Source organism: Nannospalax galili, unplaced genomic scaffold (assembly GCF_000622305.1).
Source record: "Nannospalax galili isolate Female #2095 unplaced genomic scaffold, S.galili_v1.0 scaffold1183, whole genome shotgun sequence".
NCBI lineage: Eukaryota > Metazoa > Chordata > Mammalia > Rodentia > Spalacidae > Nannospalax > Nannospalax galili.
The window spans coordinates 197,253-217,903 of NW_008350356.1; the positions used below are offsets into that span (position 1 = coordinate 197,253).

Consider the following 20,651-nt stretch of genomic DNA (forward strand, 5'->3'; position numbering starts at 1 on the left):
CTTGGTACTGCTGGGAGGTGGTGGAACCTTAAGGAGTGGGCCCAGTGGGAGGTTTAAGGTTACTAAAGGCATGCCCTTGAAGGAGATTGTGGGGTTTTGGTCTTTCTCTTCTCCCCTTCCTTTCCCCTTGTCCCCCCCCCACTTCCTGGCCATGAATTGAAGGGCTTTGCTCCACTGTACACTCCACTCCATGACATGCCATCTCACCACAAGTCCCAGAGGGACCGGGCAGCTGGCTACGGACTGAAGCTGTACTCCAAAATAAGTCTTTTATCTCTGTTTCCTTTTGAGGTAGAGTCTTACTCTATAGCTAAGGCTGGTAGAACTCACTATGTAGTCCATCCTGGCCTTAATGGGCAGTGACCCTTCTGCCTTGGCTTCCTGAGTGCTAGGTTACACACACAAGCCACCAAATCCTGTGTAAATTTTCTTAAAAAAATTATTTTTATGTTATGTGTATGAGTGTTTTGCCTGCATGTATATTTGTACATCATGTGAATGCTTGGCACCCATGGAGGGATCCCAGGTGTGGGATCTCATGGGACTGGTTACAGATGTGAGCTACAACATGAGTGCTGGGAACAGAACTCAGGTCCTCTGCAAGAGTAGCCAGTGGATTATCTCAGGTATTTGTTAGAGTAACAGAAAGCCAACTAATGGAGCCTAAGGCCTTGGCATTTCCACACACAAGAAACTCTTCTATATTTCACTTAAAAATGATCTTTCTGGAAACAAGAAAGCTGAGCTTCCTTCTAGCTACATGCGCCTAGCAAGAGCCTTGTAATTACTATTGATTCGCAGGATTACTCGTAGCTCTTCATCTCCCTCAGTAGCTTTCCCTGCACAGCCAGCTCTAGGAGCTAGAAGCCACTGTGCTCTCCCCACAGGGCCCTGCAGCATGCTGGGAGAGCCTGTTTTGGCACACTCTCTGTCTCCATCCCCCACTTGCTTGCCTTGGTGTGCAAAGGCCCTGCTTTACCCAGGTTGTTGTGGTGAGCAGCCTCACTCTGTACCCCTGGGCCTCCTTTCTCCTCCTGACTTACTGTTCTGGGGGCTCTGCCAAGGCTTGGCTGAGTTTCTGAGGTTTCGTCCTTCCATGAAGGGCCAGCTCAAAGGGACAGGACCTCTGTGACGAAGGAACTTAGCAGATAGTCTTGCATGACTTTCCTGCTTGACACACTCTTTTCTCTTTACCTGGCCAACCCCACTGTGGTAGTTTGAATGAGAATGCCTTTTACAGGCTCCAAGTATTTGAATACTTGATCAGTTGGTGGGCGCTGTTTGGAGGGTCAATGGAATCCCTAGGAGGTGTGGCCTTGCTGGAGGAAGCATGACCTCCCTGGGGACATGCTTTGAGAGTCCATAGCCTCGCCCCATTTCCAGCTTGCCCTCTCTACTTCCTATGCCTGCTTGAAGATGTGAGCACTCAGCTTTCTACCCCAGTTGCCTCTTGCCATTCCTCCCCCACCATGATGGACTCCTATTCCTCTGGAACTATAGGCCAATAAGCTCTTCCTTCTATAAGTTGCCTTGGTCATGGTGTTTGATCAACAGAAAAGTAATTAATATACCCACTCAGCCACTGGGTCCTAGCCTCAATGCCACGTTCCAAAGAGGTCTTCTTGGACTTTTGTTCTAGACGAGGATTCCTTGTTACACGTCCGTGTGTCTTGTGCAACATTCTACTTTTCTCTCATCACTGTCCAGCACTTCATGATTATATATTGGTTTGTGTAGGTTTCACCTCCTTACCTGTCAGCCCATGAAGGCGAGAACTGCATGCTTGGCTGCTGGTTATCATCTCAGTTCCAGGCCAGTGCCTGGTGTGCAGCAGGTGCTTACTAAAAGATACTGAGTGAATGTGCTCATGGTCCTGGGTTCATGTGAAGGTTGGGGGGGGCATGTGATCTCGGGGTTCATTAGGCATTTACTCAGTGGCCTGGAGGTGGGTCAATTCTGTATTCTCAGAGGGAAAGGGGAGAAGAAAATGGGGACTCAGTTTTTCTTCTGAAGAGTCCTCAGTCCTCAGACCTGGTTTGAGAAAGAAATCTATGAGTGCTTAAAAGAAGAAAGAATAAGTTCCCAGTTAGGCATGGTGGTGTACGCCTGCAATCTCAGCTACTCAGAGCCTGGGCCCTGAGTCTGGTCTGTCTCAGGGAGGGAACAGAAGGTAGTACAGGTCTGTGATCCCAGCACTCAGGAGGCTGAGGCAGGAAGATGTAAGTTTGAGGGCAGTCTGACGTCTACAGTGAAATCTGCCCAAAACAAAAAGACAAAAAAGAAAAGAAGGAAGGAAAAGCTAAAGTCTTGACCTTCAACCAATGTGTGAATGCTTTGAGCTTGAAAGCTCCTGAGAACTTCAAGCACTATTCTTTCCCTTAAGCACAATGAGATCTCAATCTGCTGGTACAACAGGAAACAGGAGAAAGAGGGAGAGTCTGAAGAGGCAGCAACTTTCCTTGAGGGCTCCAGGAGGCATAAGCCCAGGCCTTTAATCCCAGCACTCAGGAGGCAGAGGCAGGTGGTCCCTGTAGTTCCAGGCCAGCCTGGTCTACATAGTGAGTTCCAGACCAGCCAGTGCTGCATAAGGAGACGTCTCAAAACACTGAAACCCAAAAAGCTCAAGGAGGCTGCAGCAGGGGGCCTAGCTCTTCAAACACCCTGGTCAGTGGACTCTGCTGCCCAGCAACTGCTCCAGGGGCATTTGGAGCTGCAAAGAGGGCTTTGCGTTATCTCTTTGGTGGGGGTCACAGCAGAGTCCCGGGACCAAGATACTAAACCTACTACCCTCCACAGTCTGAGCCTCCCCCCGACCTTGAATGTCAGTAGTGTCCCCTTTGAGAAACACCCCAACGTCAGAACAACAAGGGATTTGGTGCTTTATCATTTGGGGGCATTGTCCCCTGAGAGCCTTGGAGGGAAAGCAGAGAGGCTCACCCTGCCCATGAGGTGCTTGACATAGGCACAGGGAGACCAGGGGTCACAGTCCTCAGTAGTCCCTGCCCAGGTCCCTCTCCCACCCCCCATCCACAAAGCGGTCGGGAGGCCCTGCTCCCTCAAGCTGGTCCCTCAGCAGTGACGCTAACTTTTTCCATATGTGGGGGCGGCTCCCATCAGAAAATAGGGAGGACTGACAGAGATGGTGGAAGAAGTCAGGGATTGAGGGGGCGGTCTGAGGGCTGCTGGGAAGGGATTTTTGGGGGTGATGCCTGGAGGAAGTGCTGGGGGAGTCAGAGGCAATGCGTTCTGGCCTGCTGGGAGGAGGGCTGTTGGCACCAGGAGAAATCCATCCAGGGAGCCAACCCTCATTAATCATCCGCCGCCGTACTGCCAGCTCCTTTCAAGATCTTTCAAGAAGGGTTTTCACCCAAAATAGAGTTGAAAATGTGCTGGGCCCTACTCAGAATGTCATCAGTCTGGGCATTATGGGAAGTGTCAGGCAGGCTGTGACAGACAAGACCCACTCTGTTCAAGGGGTCCTGACTCCCACAGCCTGTCATATCAAGCGCCTGATCAAATTTGACAGCTTCATTTGTACCTACAGAATAGATAAAAGGGGCTGTTCATTGAAACAAATGGAGGGGAAGGGGTGGGAGGGGGAGGGAGGTAAGGGTGAGAGGGAGCCTGCATATGAGTGTGTGGCGGGAGGACTAGCTCTACGGGAGGGACATGGGGGGAGAGTTAAGGCGAGGTGCCAGGGTGCAAAGAAGCATGCGTCTGGGAACTCCTTGAAGGTCCAGCAGGGAGAACCTAAGTCAGGTAAAGCTATGTAACTATCAGGAGTTGGGGGTGAAGGTCCCATCTTGAAGGTGTGGCCATGGAAGAGCTGAGACCCCCCCCTCACCGTGCTCTGGGTCCTAATGTTCTAAACTGCCAGTATGGGTGGTTCTTGAGAGGGTCCAGGGTGGGCAGCAGGGACTTGGAAAGTTGGCTGAGTAGGCGAAGCACCCTTTTCAACTCCAAACCCCTAGTGAAGTTTCCTTCTCCCCTGCCACAGCCTTTGGTCCTCTGATTTTTCCGGCACTGAGCCTCTGCCCCTCCCTTGGCCTGGCTACATGGGTGTGGGTGTCCCTGAAGCTTCACACGTCTCTGTTCTGCCACGAGCAGGTGGACAGAGCTCCACGGTGCCCTGCGTTGCCCACAAGGCATGCTCTCTCCTTCCTCCTCTGGGATTGAGTGACTGAATGCTTCTGGCTCTGGGAGTCCTCTGAATGCCTCGAACTTTTGGGAGATCCCTTGACCTAGTTTACTTTCCGTTGTGATAAAACACTAACCAAAACTTGGAGGAGGAAAGGGTTCATTTCATCGCACTCTTACCCAAGTGACAGTCCATCACTGAAGGAAGTCAAGGCAGGAAGCCCTGGGCAGGAGCTGAAGCAGAGACCATGGAGGAACAGTGCTTACTGGCTTGCTCCTCTCTGCTTGGCCAGCTTTCCCTTGCTAGGACCACTTGCCTAGGGGTGGCACCGCACATGGGCTGGCCCTCCCACATCACTCAGTAACCAAGAAAATGCTTCACAGACATTTCCTCCAGGGAGGAAACTCTCCACTTGAGGCTCCTCCTTCCCAGGTGTGTCACGTTGACCATGGAAGCTGCTGGGCATACCGCCATGGGCCATTATCACACTGTGCTATTCGTGGGTATTTACACTGTCCTTGCTACTATATCATAAGCAGTTTGGTACATGGGGTTGTGTGGTAGGCACCTGCTATGCTGATAGCATTTGACTCACACTATACATTTTCCAGGGGGAAACAAACTTTTTTGAGACAGAGTTTGACAGGTTTTGAGATCCTTTTTCCTAAGCTTCCTGAGGGCTGGGTGAGGGAGGTTAGACACTGTAGAAATCTTTTGTGATTGGTGATTAATATGCCACAGCTCATGCTCAGTGTCAGGTTCAATGGTGACCTTCAGGAGGTGACTGGGTGACCTTGGTCTTTGGAAGACAGGGTCAATAAGCAAGACTCCTTTCTGCTGCTTCCCCACATGGAAACCAGGAGATTTAAGGAAAGTTGGGTGTAGCCCAGGCCTGGGCTCATGGGTCGCTGTGGAACACCACTTGCTGCCTAACCTGTATGTGGTGGCCCTGATGTGGAGACACAGGCTTTGTGATCAGGCTGACTTGGTGGCAATCTTGCCTTTGCTGCTGATTGTGGCTTTAAGAAAAATGCATTCGATGTCAGATTTGCTGCAGAGAATTGCTGTTGGGGTTAAATGAAAACACATGTGCGGCGTGCTAGCACAGCGCCTGACACACAGCAGGTGCTCAGCTAACACTAGAGGAGAAAAAGGCTCAGGTCTGGACTCTGTAGCCCAGACTGTTTCATTTGAGTTGGAGCACATTCTGTTGACACCTGTTGGCCAATGACTGTTGATCTTTATCACTTTGTATCAGTCCTTAGCTTTCTGTGAGTTGCACACATGTGAGGACATTACTAGCATCCGATACGTGGGTTGTTAGCCGTTTTGTTAGGGAAGCTTGCTAGTAAGCCACATAGGTGCTCAAATTGGTGGTTCTTTGCAAGCTGCTAGGTGGAGGGTTCATGGAACATACGGGTCTCAAATCTCTTAGTAGCTCAGCCTTCTGCTCTCCCTTAGTGAAGCCTTGACTGGCAGAGCATTCCATCCCATGAGGCCATTGTGTTTCCTAGGATTTCTTACTTGCTTTCTCCTCCCCTCCCTTTCCTTTTCCCTGTCCCTTCTTCCTCCTTCTCCTCCTCTTCCTCCTCCCCCTTCTCCTCCTCCTCGTCCTTCTGTTCCTTCTCCTCCTCCTCTTCCTCCTCCCCCTCCCCTTTTCCTCCTCCTCTTTTGCTTTGAGACAGGGTGTCATCCAGGCTGGCTTGGGACTCCCTCATAGCCCAGGCTGGCCTCACCCTCACGCTCACACTCCTTCTTTCACCCCCCTGGCACTGCTGTTACAAACCTGTGCTGTCACACGTGTTCCCTGTAACTTCAGCATCAACTTTGCCCAGGTAAACAGGGCTCAAGAGGGTTTGTAGGAGCTTCTGTGTGGCAAGATCTGAGGAGGCAGGTCCTCCTCTGCCGACGTCCATGGTATAGCCTCAGCAGCTGCCAGGCACTTGCATCTGTCCATAGACGGTTTCCCTGGGGAAGGCAGGATGGAAGGAAGGTGCCTAGACCACACCTGGGTGGACTTTACTTCTAGTCCTCTCCTTTGGTCACCAGGGAGAATCTGCGTCCTACCCTTGCAGTTTTGTTGTTAGGGGGCTCTGGTTAGAGGATTCCAGGCAGAAGCAACAAGTGCCACTTTTGGCTTGAAACGTGCAACTTCAAAATCATGTGCTGTTGTCCTTCCGTTGGTGGTTAGGTCTGATTAATTATATAGCTCAGTGTGATGCTTTCTGATGCTGGCTTGATGAGATTGAACTATAGCCCTAGTTATTCAATCAAATACTGTGCTGGATAGCTTTAGTGTCAACTTGACATACCTGGGTTGAGGGAGCCTCAACTGGGGAATTTGCTCCATAAGACTGGCCTGTGGCTATGTCTATGGGGCATCTGCTTGATTGTTGTGTGATGTGGGAGGGCCCAGTCCACTGTGGGTGGTTCCATCCTTGGGCAGGTGGGCCTGTGTTGCATAAGAAGGCAGGCTAAAAAGGGGAAAATTAGTAAGCAGAGTTCCTCCATGGCCTGTGCTCCAGCTCCTGCCTCCAGGTTCCTGCCCTGAGTTCCTACCTTGGGCTCCCTGATGAACTGTGACTCAGGAGATGTAATACAAATAAACCCTTTCCTCCTCAAGTTGGTATTGGTTAGAGTATTTTGTTATAGCACTAGAGAAACAAACTAGGACAAATACCAATCTAAGTGCCTCTGTGAAACAGTTTCACAGATATGACCAAAGTCCCTAACCAGTGGACTTCCTGCTGATCAAAGGGAGATGATCCGGTGAGCCCTTTAAGATAGGTTTTAGGCCTTTTCTGAATTCATGGCTCATGCTAGGAGAGTTTCAGTCTGTTTGTGGTCTTCCCGCAGACTTCTGATTTGCTTAGCACCACAGTTACCTAAGACAACACCTCGTAAGAAGTATCTTACTACTGCCTGTCTGGCTGAAGTGCACTTGGAGTCCTTGTCAGTCAGTTCTGGACATGGAGAATGAGTGAGGAAAAGAAAGACCTTCCGTGTTAAGGTACTGGGATCTGGGTGTTAGTCTGTTGTCACTTCAGAATCTAGTCAATACTGACTGTTCCAACAGCATTAACAGGGCTTGTAGTCATTATATTTTGGTTAAAATGTGTATCTACTTCCTACTCAACTGAAAGCTCCTTGAAATAAGACCAATACCTCCAATATCTTTGGAATTCCTAGGCCAGATAATAGTACTGGTATTCCTTGATGGTAAGGTCACTTACCTGGGTGCTCCAGGGCACCCATTGAGCACCAAAATCCATGGATGCTCAAGTCCCTTATAAAATGGCATAGTATTTACATATTACGTATGTGTACTTTGAATCACTTCTAAGTTACTTACAATGACGAATACAATGTAATGCTATGTAAGTAGTTGTCATACTGTATTGGTTAAGGAATAATGATAAGAGACAAGTCTGTACATGTTCAGTATAAATGCAATTCTCTTAAAAATATTTCAGGATGAAAGTCTGCCTCAGAGGTAGAGCGTTGGCTTAGTATCGCTTAGGATGCAATGTTGCTTCTTCTGGCCAGCTCTACACAGCATGTGGTAGTTCAGTGTTTACGGAGTCAAACCTACGCCTCAACCTGCATCTCTCTCTGTGTTTCAAGGGCAGTCCCAACATATACACCCAAAGCTTTCTGATGGACAAGTCATCTCCAGACCATCAAGATACAAAATCTGGGGGGCTGGAGAGATGGCTCAGCAGTTAAGAGCACTGGCTGCTCTTGGAGAGGACCTGAGTTCGGTTCCCAACACCCACATGACAGCTAACAACTGTCTTTAACTCCAGTTCCAGGGGATCTGACACCATCTTCTGATCTCTGTGGGCATTGCACGACACAGGTGCACCTACACACATGCAAGCAATATACTCATACACATAAAATTAGAAGTAATAATAAATAAAAAACATATATGTCTTTAAAAAAAGATACAAAATCTGAAACTACTTGGCTCAGGGTAAAGTTTTTATAGTCAGAAGCATGGTAGAATCCTGGTGGCTGAGCCTGTTTTTGTTTTTGTTCTCAATGGGGGTCTCATTATGTTATGCAGTCTGGTCTTGATGACCTTCCTGCCTCAGCCTCCTAAGAACTTGGGACTACAGGTGGCTGCTGCTATAGTCAGCTCTCCACAGCCCTTTAACTGTGAGATTTTGGGTGATTAACCTCTTTAAATTTCAGTTATATCATGAAAGGGAATCGGTGGTTTGTTGTAAGAATTAGGTGGGTGGGACTGGGGATGTGGTTCAGTATGTGCCAGGCCCCAGGTTCCAGCATCAGCACAAAGGAGGAGAACTTCAATGCTAGCAGGTATTATTATACTCAACTGTGCTTTGACACCCAGAGGATGATGCTTCTTGAGTTCCCTACATGAGCTTGACCTAGAGTTCTGCATGTGTGAAGTCATCAGAAGTCAGAAGGAAGTGCAGAGCCATACCATTTCCTGTAAGGACTGAGCACAAACTCACACAGAACACACATGCTGACATATCCGCATACCCAGGAGAGCAAACAGGATGTGGGGGGACGTGCAATAGCATTTTCCAATTGTTGTTTCTATTCTCAAATTTGGCTCTGATTTAAACTCCAGGACTATTTCACATTATGTTCCAAACGGTGCAGGTATGCCCACTTCCCACTCGCAGAGAAGTCCCCAGTGTGACGTGATGTTTATCTGCTTTTCGTTTCTTCTCATGCCAGCCCCATTCTCCAAGAGCAACTGGCTGTAGGCTATGAAAGATTGAATTCTGTTCGCAGACCTTGGTTTAACCTCACAGGATTCTCAAAATTATTTAAAATAATTTCTATTCTACTTAAAACACTGCACTCAGGCTCTGAAATACCTGCATCAGCCTGTACTGCATTTCATCAAATTACAAAACCATGGTAGTAATTCATTTTGGTGGAGTCTGTTTTCTGGGTGAAGAATCCCACACCGCGATATTTTTCATGTGCACACCGCCCCCAGCACACACTGCCCACTGTTGAGGTGAGGTCATGGAGCCACTTTTGCTGGGTCATGCATGTTTGCTGCTCTCATCAAGGATTTATTCTGATGGAGCCCAGGGCTTCATGTAATGCTAAGCACATACTGTTGCTGAGCTACATCTCCAGCTCCCATAGGCTAGAACTGCACTTGATGAGAACCAGCAACAGTACCCTAGCCGACTCCAACCGTCCCGATGCTTTATTCTTGAAGTATTTTTTATGAGTTCAAAGAGGCTGGGTATGATGTGTGCAGCTGTAGTTTTGGCTACTCTGGGGGCTGAGGCAGGAAGATCTCTTAAACACAGGAGCTCTAGGTTAGCTTGGACAACATAGTAGGATCCTGTCTCGGTTTTCTTTTTTCGTAGAATATTCCAGATAAGGACTGATTATAGAGCCAGACAGTTTCAATTCAGGGATAGGAAAGTGGACTCAGAGATACAAATAACAATTAGGCCTTATTTTATTTTTGAGATTGGTGGCTCCAGAACTTACTGGCTATTTCAGGACAGCTTCAAACTTAAGGCATTTCCTGCCTCTGTCTGTCTCCCAAGTGCTGGTAGGTATGGACCATCACTTCTGGATAGCACTTATTTTCTTTTTGAAAAGTTGTAAAGTGGGCTAGGTGAGGGGGTGCACACCTTTAACCCCAGAATTTGGGAGGCAGTGGCAGGTGGATCTCTGAGTTTGAGGCCAGCCTGGTCTACATAGTGAAACTATCTCAAAAAGTTAAAAAAAGAGAATGTTATAAAGTTAGTGTCAAAATGATGGGTTTTGTTATGAAATTAGGCTTTATAACCAGTAGGATATCTAGGTTCTCTGACTTGCATTTTAATGTTCTATTTCATTTCTATGCAATGTTCTTGCATTTCAACGATCTGAATAATGACCAGACAGTCTGGACTTCACAGAAGAGTCTAAAGTCCACCACAGTACAGTATCTCCATTTTGAAGTTTATAAAAGCTGGCCACTTACTTTTTTCTTCCCCTGTAGGTTCAATTTCTTTTAGGAAAAATGTTCCTAGTTCACCTGAGATCCAAAATCCAAAGACAACTTCCCCTGTGATAGGCAGTGCTAGTTAATAATGCGGAAACATTGTTAAACTGGGCACAGGAAAACTTGGGCTGGTTCTTCACTTAGGAAGACATACAAGCCCTTTCCATGTCTGGACTGATGCATGGAAGGTGCACGGTGATTAGGACAGGGTGGGAATTCAGATATATTAAAATTCTTTTTTGAGATAGGGTCTCTCTCTCTCTCATTATGTAGCCCAGGATAGCCTCAAATTCAAGATCACCTGAGGTTACTGGCACACAGCACCAGCACTGTAACTTTAATCGTTGGTTACAATCTGGTTCTTTTCTGTCTTTTTTACTTTTTAGAGATTTTTTTTTTTTTACTTTTCTTTATGTGTGTCTGTGGGAGTGCACACCGTGTGTGTGTGTGTGTGTGTGTGTGTGTGTGTGTGTGTGTGTCTGTGAACCTACTGAGGGCAGAAGAAGCCCCTGGATCCCCTTCAGCTCGGAGTTTTGAGCTGGACGATGTGGGTGCTGAGACCCACACTCAGGTCCTTTGGAAGAGCAGTAGGTGCTATTAGCCACTGAACCTTCTTTCTAGTTTTAAATCTGTCTTTTGATCTGTTCTGGTCATGGAATTGTTGGCCCAGGAGCTCAAATCCAGCTGTCTCACCACTGCTGAAAGATGGCCTTGTCCAACTTGCAGCCTCCAGAAGAGGACAGGCCTGGCCTCAGATCCCACCACCAACCCTCTGAGGGGTATGTCCTCTGCTCCTGTAGTTTGACTGTCTGCTCAGCATAGTGGCTCCTTCCCGCATCTTACTCTGTCCCATCTGCACAGTGGGGTGTAGCTTGGTCAGGTGCATAGAGCTACAGCTAAGTACCACGTCTTCTTGTTCCCTGCCTGGTGGACAGGAAGTTTGCCGGCTTGCCTTCAGTATTGCACGCCATCCCGCATTGTGCTGGATGCAGACACCAAGGCCCTGCAATTGCTGCACAGACACAATTCTGTAAAGAATGGCCACTTGTAAGTATAGCCTCCAAATTGTGAGACCTTTCAGGCTGCCATTTGCATTTTGGTCATTAGCTATTTATCCAAACATGAAATGCATGAGTCCAAAGATGCAGCTTTCACTTTGGTGGGTCCTCCCACCTCTTTGTAAGGCTTGAGCCCAACTGTTGGCGTCTACCAGGGTGCTGTGCACCCCTTCGCCCATTCCTTGCTGGACTACAGGGGCTTTGCAGCTTGTTTTTTTTTTTTTGTTTGTTTGGTTTTTTTCTTCCTTGTCTCATCAGTTCCCTCTCTGGTCACTTCCTCTGCTAGGGGCCTTTCCTGTCCTTTGACCCAGTGGCTGACAACTGGATTCTGGCCACTGGAGGAGAAACGTGGCTACCCCCAGGTTACAATAGGGCAGGCTTTGTCCAGGGGCCTGGTGCATCTTCATTGACCTTGGAAGTGAGGGACCGGGAAGACCAAGGGGAGGCCATTTCCTTCCTTCTCTGGCTGCAGGTTTTAATGTCACCTTTGTTGGTCTGCGCCCCTGGAGGCTGAACTGAAGAGAGAGGCTTGAGGCTGCCCCCTCCCTCCTGGACAAAATGGTGCATGCTTTTCCTGTTTAAACAGGGCACAGTTGTGAAGTGCCCTGACTTCGCACACACCAAGGCCCGGCAACGGCTGCAATAAATCAATAGGAAAATAGAAGCTGCCAGTTAGACTAAACAAGTGCATTTGCAAAGACAGCTAGCCCTCATTAATCACTCTGACAGTCCTAAAAACACATTTCCCCTTTAATGACTGTATTTGGATAATCAGTGCTTTTTCCTCCTCAGTCAGAGTTTGAGTAACAGACAGCTGGTGTTATTACAGCCATGGGAGAGGGAGTGCTGGGATTAGGGTCGACCAAGAGCCATCCACTGGAGGTCTCTGCAAACGCAAGCTGGTTGGCTGCAAAGCTGTTGTTAGGCAATAATGAGGGGATCTTTGTACCGCCATGGACAGCTCAGGGCAGCCATGTGCAAGTTGCTCCCAAACCTCCCCACCCGCCTGCATCATGTGAATGAAAAACCTCATGTCAGTTTTAGGAGCTCTGGCCATTTGACCTGGGCTGGGGGCAGGCGGGAGTTTCTCTGGCAGAAAGGAAAGAATCTGGGGTAGATGTGATTTGGGCTTTGTTTCCTTTAGGTGACTTTGGCTTTCAGGAGAAAGTTTGAAACCCAGCACATTCCTCTTTATAAATGATGTAACACATTAATGCACAGCACATTATGAAAATGGTAATTCAAACCCATAGTGCTCCAAATTAAACCATACATTATCAGATGCACTCAACCATCTATTTTGCAAAAAGACAGGATGAATGAAATCAAATCAAACAGAAAACTGGAGTGCAGCTTCCCCTACAGAATGATTAATAAGGTGCAAGCCCCAGGATTATTGCAAGATGGATTCCACCCAGCCCTGACATGCATCAAGGAAAGGTTAGCTCCTACACCCAGATGGAGTGAGGAAGGCTGTCTGTGAATGGAGGAGGGCAAGTTTCTCAGATGGGCGTGGGGGAGGATGGTTGGGAAGGCAAAACACACCCACTTTCGTTTGAGACAAGTCTGTGTCTGAGGGTAAGCCTCTGTTCCTTCTCTCCCTGGTGCCCACAAGGCCACAAAAATAACCCAGCAAGAGGTGTGAAAACAGGACCTGGAGCCAGGAACACTGGGAGTCTCAGGTTCCAGTTTTGTGGCTTCCACCCAGTGCCTTGGGAACACAGGGCCCATTCCTGGTGGCCTGGAGAGACCAGGAGAGAGAGGAGGAGGAAAAAGCTTCTGAGAAGGGAGGGGAGGCACAAAGTGGAGGTGATTCTCAAAGAGTTGCTCGATATATTAATTATACAAATAGGCAGTTGTTGGGGGCCTACCTCTCTATCAAAATGGCAATTAATAGGAATTAAGCTATTGAAAGTAACAAGCTCCTCACTAGCTAATTAAAAGAGGCACATTTCTTAGGAAAATCTCCAGTTTATGGGAGGGGAGAACTGTTTAAGAGTAAGGACCTTGGGCTGGAGAGATGGCTCAGCGGTTAAGAACACTGGTTGTTCTTACAGAAGACCCGGTTTCGAATCCCAGCACCCACATGGCAGCTAACAACTGTCCGTAACTCCAGTTCTAGGGGATCTGACAGCCTCTGCTGAGTGCACTTACCTACATGCAGGCAATACACACATACACATAAAAATACTAAAATAAAATATTAAGAGTAAGGACCTTATTACCAGCCTTTACTCACTATGGTAGCTTAGGAGTTAGTTCCATCAGGCTCAGCATACCCAGTTCCAAACTCAATAGTTTTCTGATATGCATTTTCACACCTAAGGTGTAGGCCAAGCAGCTATTAGCAAAAATTTAAAAAAATATACAGCTGTGGGAGATAAGACTCTTTTTCCATTTTCCCTCCTCAGGGAGGAGGGACTACAGACCCCAAAGTGAAAGAAAAAGTTCAGTTCCTTCCTGCTGGAGAAGCAGTTTCCATGAGTTTTAACAGAAACAGAAAGGGATCTGCAGAAAGAAGGGGGACTTGGGTGGAAAGGAAGATGGGAAAGAATAACAAACAGCAAAACAGTAGAGAAAAATCCAAAAGCAGGATTCCGTGCAGTTCAAGTCTGTAGAAGATGCCGGGCCACCTGGGACCCGGTGAAATCCAACAACATTGATTTCCCCAGGGAGACCTGGGGCTGGATGAGGGTGACTTTCCCAGCTATTTCAGCCTGTCAGGACTTGGGTTCTCCATGTTTAGTGACGTCAGTCAGCAGCCAGGGCTTTTCTCCCCCCTGGGACATGTGCAGTCCTGGGGTGGTCAGCATTGGTACCAGGAAAAAAAAAACAACCCAAACTTGTTTTCTTAATGTTGCCCAGATACAGAGATTTGAGGGCACATACACACGGACGTGCATGCTTTGTTCTGAAGTGTGATGGAGTTTGGAGCAGAGCAGAGCCCAATCCACACACCTCTGCGGTTCTGTCCTGGACTTCATGGATCGTGGAAGGAGGTGGAGAAGGCACCGCCAAGTCTGACACTTGCCCTCTGCTTACAGAGCTTCTGCATCCGGAAACCTGCCAGAAAGGAACTACCGAACTACCGTTAAGCAACTCCCTTCACAGAGCCAGCAACACACAGCATCACCAACAGATCAGAGCCCCGGGTACCCAAGCGGAGGAGCGAGGCTGCAGCAGGTGCGGTTGCACAGGTCCAGCGAGCACCTGCACGCCCCGTCCGGCCGCTGCACAGTCGTGGAGTGGCGCAGGGTCTGTGAGCCCTAGGCAGCTGGTGCCTCCAGAGCCGGGGCTCAGGGCATCCCGGGCACTAGGTGCGGGGCAGGTAATTCTAGGCGGCTGGCAAATGCCAGGAAAACGCCCCAATAAACGTCACAGAAGCCAGTGTCGGTGGACGAGTGCAAGTACAAAGAGCCAGGTCTGGGACTTTGAGCCAGGTTTGGGACTTTGAGCCAGGTTTGGCTCAAAATAGCTTGGAGGTCCCGAGTCGTCTGCAAAATCTCAGCAAAACCCAAACCTGGTTCCTAGTTTCCAGATTCACGGATGACTCAGATAATGTCACCTAGTGCTGGCCAGGGAGTCCCCAAGCCCCGAAGAACACCCTTTAAGCAAGCGTTGTCTGCCCTTTAACCGGGTAGACAACCTCTGCCCCCAAAGCAGTGCGTACGGTCGTCTGCGCAGGGGCGCGCCAGGAGGTGCGGGTCAGGCAGGAGCCCGCGGCCTCCGGCTGCAGCTCGTCTTCCCGCCACCAGGTGGCACCGGAGGCACGCGGCTGCCCGCCCTCCCGCCGGGTCTGCGCAGGCCCAGTTTCTAGTCTCAGTCCGGTGCTTCTCCAATTTGGACCCAGAGAAGATCCACTTTCACGCACGCCCTCCAACCCTGATCCCAGCAAGTGCCAAGGCCTTTGAAGCGACGCTGGGAGCCACACAACCAAATGGAAAAAGAGATGGCTTTATGCAATGCTGCAATGCGTTGGCACCAGTCTGCTCCTGGAGGAAAGGCCTGGAACTCAGTTCCACAGCCATGTCAGGACACCCGACAGCGTTAGGCAAAAGCCAACAGGAGCCTGCGCTTGGGTGTCTGGAAGTGGGGCTGTGGATCAGGCAAGAGAGAAACACCACGGTGTGAATATAGCCAAGTATTCCATTTATTAACAAAATAAGTCTTACCAAGGGAGAGCTCTGTCCACCCCACGAGAGGCCTCGCAGCCCAGGCGCTTGCTGCGTGGGACCAGGAGGGAGGGAAGGTGTGGGAAAGACCCTGTTGAGTCTTCACTTCTAGCCACTGCAGGAGCCCATGGGAAACCCCCCCCCCCACCGTCAGCTCTGGGGGTTGCTGGCTCAGGTGTGGGGCAGGGTGCAAGGGGCTGCTGTGATCCGAGGGCTCCCTGAGTCCCCAGCCTGTCCCCAACAGAGCTACCAAGGTTGTATTGTACTTCTGCTGACTTTGGGACCGCGGTCTGCGCTTTGGAGAGATCCATCAAGGATCACCAGCCCCGCCCCTGCCGCCAGGGGTGGGGTCATAGGCCCAATTAAGATGAGAAAAAACAAAAAACAAAAAACAAAAAAAAACTCAAACCAAAAAACGATGCGGATAAAGTACTTCGCAAAATATAAAGAGCAAAATTTCGCGCCAGCAGGGCCTTCGAGAGCGTATAACTGGATCACCCTCGTTCCCATGCGCCGCAGCCTGAGTGCCGGGCAGGGTGTGGAAGGGGGCGGTGGTTAGAGTGGATGGTAGGCTCAGTGGGAGGCCATGCCCCCCCCCCCCGCACGGAAAGCCTGCTGGTATCAGCCGGACTCTCCAAGCTCAGAGCAACCTGGGGATCCAGGCTGCAATGTGAGGGGCCAGGGCCTAGAACCATGTGCTCTAGGGGGACAGCGAGGGTCACTGGGGAGGGTCACAGAGCAGACTTGTGGATCAATAAAGCCCAAGATCGCCAGCCGCCAAGATTGCCCCCTCCACCCCCCAAAATTGTTACAAAAACTTTTTTTCTGTACAAAGGAAAAAAAAATCAAAACACGTGGAAATAAGAGGGAATGGAAGAAAACGGGAGAAATGCAGTTTAACAGTTAAGACTCATGCAAGAAACTCCCCAAGGCGGGGAAAGCTAAACGCGTGGACCCCAACTCTCCCTTCATTCCTTAAAACCAAACCAGTCCAAAAAAAAAATCACAAACAAAAACCAAACCACCTTAAAACTTATACCTAAGGAAAAGAAAAAAAAAAAAGAGCCAAGAGGGGAGGGGGATCATGTCATTATCTGTGTGGTTAATATTATTTGGGGAGACAGACTTTTTGCATACCATTGACTCGTGTGGCCCATTAATGCACTTATATTCCCAGCTTGTAAGCTAACATTACAGTAAATAAATACACAGTCCGGTGGGGAGGGTCTGGGCTGGATCCTGGTAGGGGTAAGCAGTAGTGGAGGTTGCAGCGTCGAGGGCGGTGGGGACCGGGGAGGAAGGGGCGGGAAAGGGCTGGGAGGGGCCAGAGCTGTAGTTACTGGTATCCGAGCGCCGAGGCGGAGGCGAGTCTCTGTCCGTACAGCGCGTAGGGTGAGTAGTAGGGTCCGGCTGTGGGGAGGGACGGCACTGCCAGGCCCCCAGCTGTGGATAAGTGGCTCTTGCCATACGGGTGGTATCGACTTAGCCCCAAAGTGTGTGGACTCCGCAACGACAGCGACCCGGGGCTGCCCGGGGCGGCGGGCGGGGGGAGATGCAGGTGGCAGGAAGCGGCGGCGGCGGCTGCGGCGGCGGCGCTGCCCAGGCCCGAGGCCCCGGGGTAGGCGGCCAGCAGTTTCTCCGCGCCCGGCAGGGCTGTGTGAGTCCGTAGGTGGCTGAGCAGCTCCTCCGAGGTGGCGAAGCGCTTGTCGCAGGGCCCGCTCGCCGCCACCCAGTTGCAGCTGTGCGGCAGCGGTTCGTTCTGCAGCATGAAGCCGTAGGTGTAGAGTGGGTGACCCGGGAGCGCGGCCTGAGCGGCGCTGGACGAGAGGGCGGCGGGCTGCAGCGGGTGGCCGGGGTACACCAGCGGGTAGCCCCCCGCCTTGAGGCTGGGCCCCGTGGGGTCGTGCGCACTGCACGTGGAGCAGCTGGAGCCGCCGAGGTGCGAGGCGCTGTGGTAGCCTCCCAGGCAGTAGGGGTCGCGGCATATTCCCTGCAGGAAGGACGGCGGGGAGGCCCCGGTGAGGGGGCTGGAGCTGGGCGGCTTGCCCGGTGGCAGGCCCAGGCCCCCGGACAGCTGGCTTCCCACGAGGCCAGGCTTGCTGGGATCCAGGCCAGGCACGAACTGAGCCGGGTAGCCAGCGTAGGCGCCCACGATGGAGCCGTGGTAGCCGATGCTGGAGGGCGGCAGCGGGAACACCGAGTGGCCGGGCTTGTAGGGCGACACCGGGGCCACGTGGCCCGCCCCTACCAGCGCCGAGGGCGGCTCCGACTTGCGCCCCGAAGCCCCCGCCTCCGGGCCGCTGTGCGCGGCGTCCGCTCCGCTGCCCCGGCTCGCGGCCGCCCCACGTGGCGCCCCTACCAGCGCCGAGGGCGGCTCCGACTTGCGCCCCGAAGCCCCCGCCTCCGGGCCGCTGTGCGCGGCGTCCGCTCCGCTGCCCCGGCTCGCGGCCGCGGGCTCCGGGCTGGGCTTGGGCTCCGGGTCTTTCTTGTCCAGCTCCCCGCAGCCACCCCCGCCGTTCTTGCAGTCCGAGTGGTGCGGGGAAGCTCCGCGGGAGCCGCCGGGCGAGGACGCGTTGGACGAGGTGGAGACCGGCGCTCCATGCGGGGGGAAGGGAGGGCAGGCGGCGCTGGGGACCCTGAAGCCCGCCTTGTCTCCGGGGGACGAGGAGGACGAGGAGGAGGTGGAGGACACGGAGGAAGAGCCGCTGTCTTTGCGCGAGTCGCCGCCGGAGCCCTTGGAGTAGGGCTTGAAGCTGGACTTGTCCTCGGGCGAGTCCCCGAGCGGCTTGAGCGCGGCGGCCGCAGAGGCGGCGCCCTGGGCGGAGCGGCTCGGGTCTTTCTCGGATCCCAGCGCGCTGGCCGCAGCTACGGAGTTGAGCTTGGACGAGGGCGGCGGGTCGGGCTTGCCGATCTGCGAGCAGGTCTGGGCCAGCAATGCCAACGGGCTCTTCTTGGCGTCCAGCTGTGGGAGACAGTGGCGAGGAGAGGGAGAAGGGATGAGACCAGGGCCGCTACGGGGCGCGCGCCAGGGCTCGGCGGAGCCGGTCGTGGAGAGCGGGCCCGGTTCGGGCGGGGCCGGAGAGAAGCTCACCAGGGCCATCGCGCGCAAAGGGGGGCGTCTCCGGAGTCGCAGTGGCGACTCGCCCCTTGGCACCTAATCCCCCTCTCCTCCCGGCCTTGGGGAATAACTTCAGCCCGCAGTTGGGCAGAACTTCGTTTGGGACGGGTTTCTGGGGCGGGCGCCCGGGGGTAGGCGAGGAGAGGCGCCTTCCAAAGGCAGAGCCGCAGCGGGTGCGCCGCCGCCCCTCCTTCTCCCTCCCGGGGAGGACGCTCAGAAGTTGGCGGGGGAGGAAGACCCGGGATCCAGGGTGTCCCCACCAGACCGCGGCGGTGCGGAGAAGGACCCGGCGCTTCCAGGAAAACCAGTGGGGGCGGGGGCGGCCCAGCAGAGACCGCACCGGACAGGAAACCGGGGGCCGGAGCAAAAGTAAAGGACTCGGCGCGCACTCCCAAAGCAAAATCAACCCGGCTAGGTCGGAGGCGCCGCGGGGAGCCTTCCACTCGGGGGTCAGGGAGAACCCGCCCGGGCCCGGTCCCCGTCCTCCTCCGCCTGAAGTCCGCCAGCATGGCGGGACTCGGGCGTCGCGCCGAACTACCCGGAGCAGGGCCACCGACTCAGCGCGGTTGGCGCAAGGGGCCGGCGCAGGGTGGGCAGCGCCCAGGAGACTGACCTCAATGGGGCTGACGGGAGTGGAGGACAGCGGCTGCAGGTACTCCGGGTGCAGGAGGTGACCCGTGTGAGCGCTCAGCATCTTCAGGACCCTGATCGGGAGCCGGTTCGCCTGGCGCAGGGGGTCCGCCGGGGGCAGGAGGGACACCACCGCCGGCCTCTTCCCGCCGCCGCCGCTGCCGCTGCCGCTGCTTTCGGGTGTCCTTGGGTTAGATCCAGCGGGCGAATCGCTCATTTGGAGGAGGCAGCGCCGCTGGGGGGGCGGGGAGGGAGGGGAAGCTCCGGGAGGCGAGCTCCCGGGGCGGGTGGGCTTGCTCCGCAGCGCCGGGCGCCGTGCGGCAGTCGCCGTGCAGCAATAGCTGCGCCCCCGCGCCGCCTCCCCTCCTCCACCGCCGCCGCCGCCGCCGCCGCCGCCGCCGCCACCAGCCCAGGCGAGCAACACAAAAACCTTCGCCTTCCGCGAGCCGCACGTCAAATAGCCGCGATCCGCAGCCACACTTCAAAGGGATCGCCGCGCCCGCCCAATCGCGGCCCGCGCCCGGACCCCGGGGCGGGGAGAGCGGCGGGCGGAGGCCGGCGCCGCCGGTGGGCGGGGACAGTCTTAAAGGGCCCTCGCCGCCAGGCCTCGGCCGCTGGGCTTCAGCGCCTCCCCAGCTCTGCCCCGCTGCGCTGGCCACCAGGTCCCCGAGGGATGGGGCGCAGGCTCGGTCTCTGCCGCGCTGGTTTTACGGTCGCTGGCTCCCCTCTCGCTTTCCTTTCCCACCAGTGGGAGGTGGTGCTGGTAGGGCCGTCACCCCGGGTCTGGCTGCGGATGGGGGCGGGAGCGCACGGCGCCGGCTCGGGTCTGGGGATCCGAGACTCTCCCCGAGGCCGCCTGGGGGCGGGCGGTGCCTGGAGAGCCCGGCTCCTTCTCCAACGCGACCCCGGCCGGCTCTTTCCCCTAATTGGCCTCTCCCGGATGTGTTCACTTGGAAGTGCCGGAGCCCGGGAGGCATCCACTTTCCCAGGGCGCGGCGGGAGGCTTTTCAACTACTTTGAGCGCGCCCAGCCAGCCTGCAAATGGAAGGACTCCCTTCCTGGGTGAGATGGTCTCGGCGAAGCGCGGTACTCCGGGTTGAGAACGTAGCAGGCAGGTGCCTGGAGCCTTGGTCGTGTTTAGGTGTGTTTTGGGGCTTATGTCCTGTTTAAAGACTAAACTGTACCCTGACTGGCTGCTGGGGCGGGTAGGGTCACAGGAGAGGCCCGTATCCTTGAGGAGCGGGGGCGGTCTCAGCACTGCACCATGAAACATACTCTAGAGATTTGGCCCCCTCGTTCTCCCACCCAGGGAATATGCACAGGCTTTCCCCAGGGAAATTTCGAAATAAAAACTTTTTATTAATAACAGAACCCCCTCAGATTCTCCCAGGCCTCCTGGATAAAGTATACATTTCCAGTTTCATACTTGGTAGATTTTACATAGTCATCGTCCTGACCTTAAAGTTCCCAGATCCTTGGATCCATGGCTCGTGAGAGTCAGAGGAGAGGCTGGTCCTTTGTGCGCTGACTATGGTGA

General features: G+C 53.1%; 1 protein-coding gene across 4 annotated transcripts; it reads right to left on the minus strand.

Moving 5' to 3' along the window:
- Nucleotides 1–16,559: 16,559 nt before the first annotated feature.
- On the minus strand, nt 16,560–19,510 carry Znf703 (zinc finger protein 703). Of its 4 annotated transcripts, none has more exons than XM_029570686.1 (3): nt 19,098–19,510; nt 17,819–18,328; nt 16,560–17,707 (listed from the first exon to the last, which is right to left on the minus strand). In XM_029570686.1, the coding sequence occupies exons 1-3, from the start codon at nt 19,329–19,331 to the stop codon at nt 16,703–16,705; spliced, it is 1,749 nt and encodes a 582-aa protein (XP_029426546.1). In that variant the 5' UTR covers nt 19,332–19,510; the 3' UTR covers nt 16,560–16,702. The 4 variants fall into 4 exon arrangements, with proteins under 4 accessions (XP_029426546.1, XP_008845826.1, XP_029426544.1 ...); XM_008847604.3 differs by having other exon boundaries at nt 16,560–17,656; nt 17,768–18,328; XM_029570684.1 differs by having other exon boundaries at nt 16,560–17,624; nt 17,736–18,328.
- Between the last annotated feature and the right edge of the window lie 1,141 nt (nt 19,511–20,651).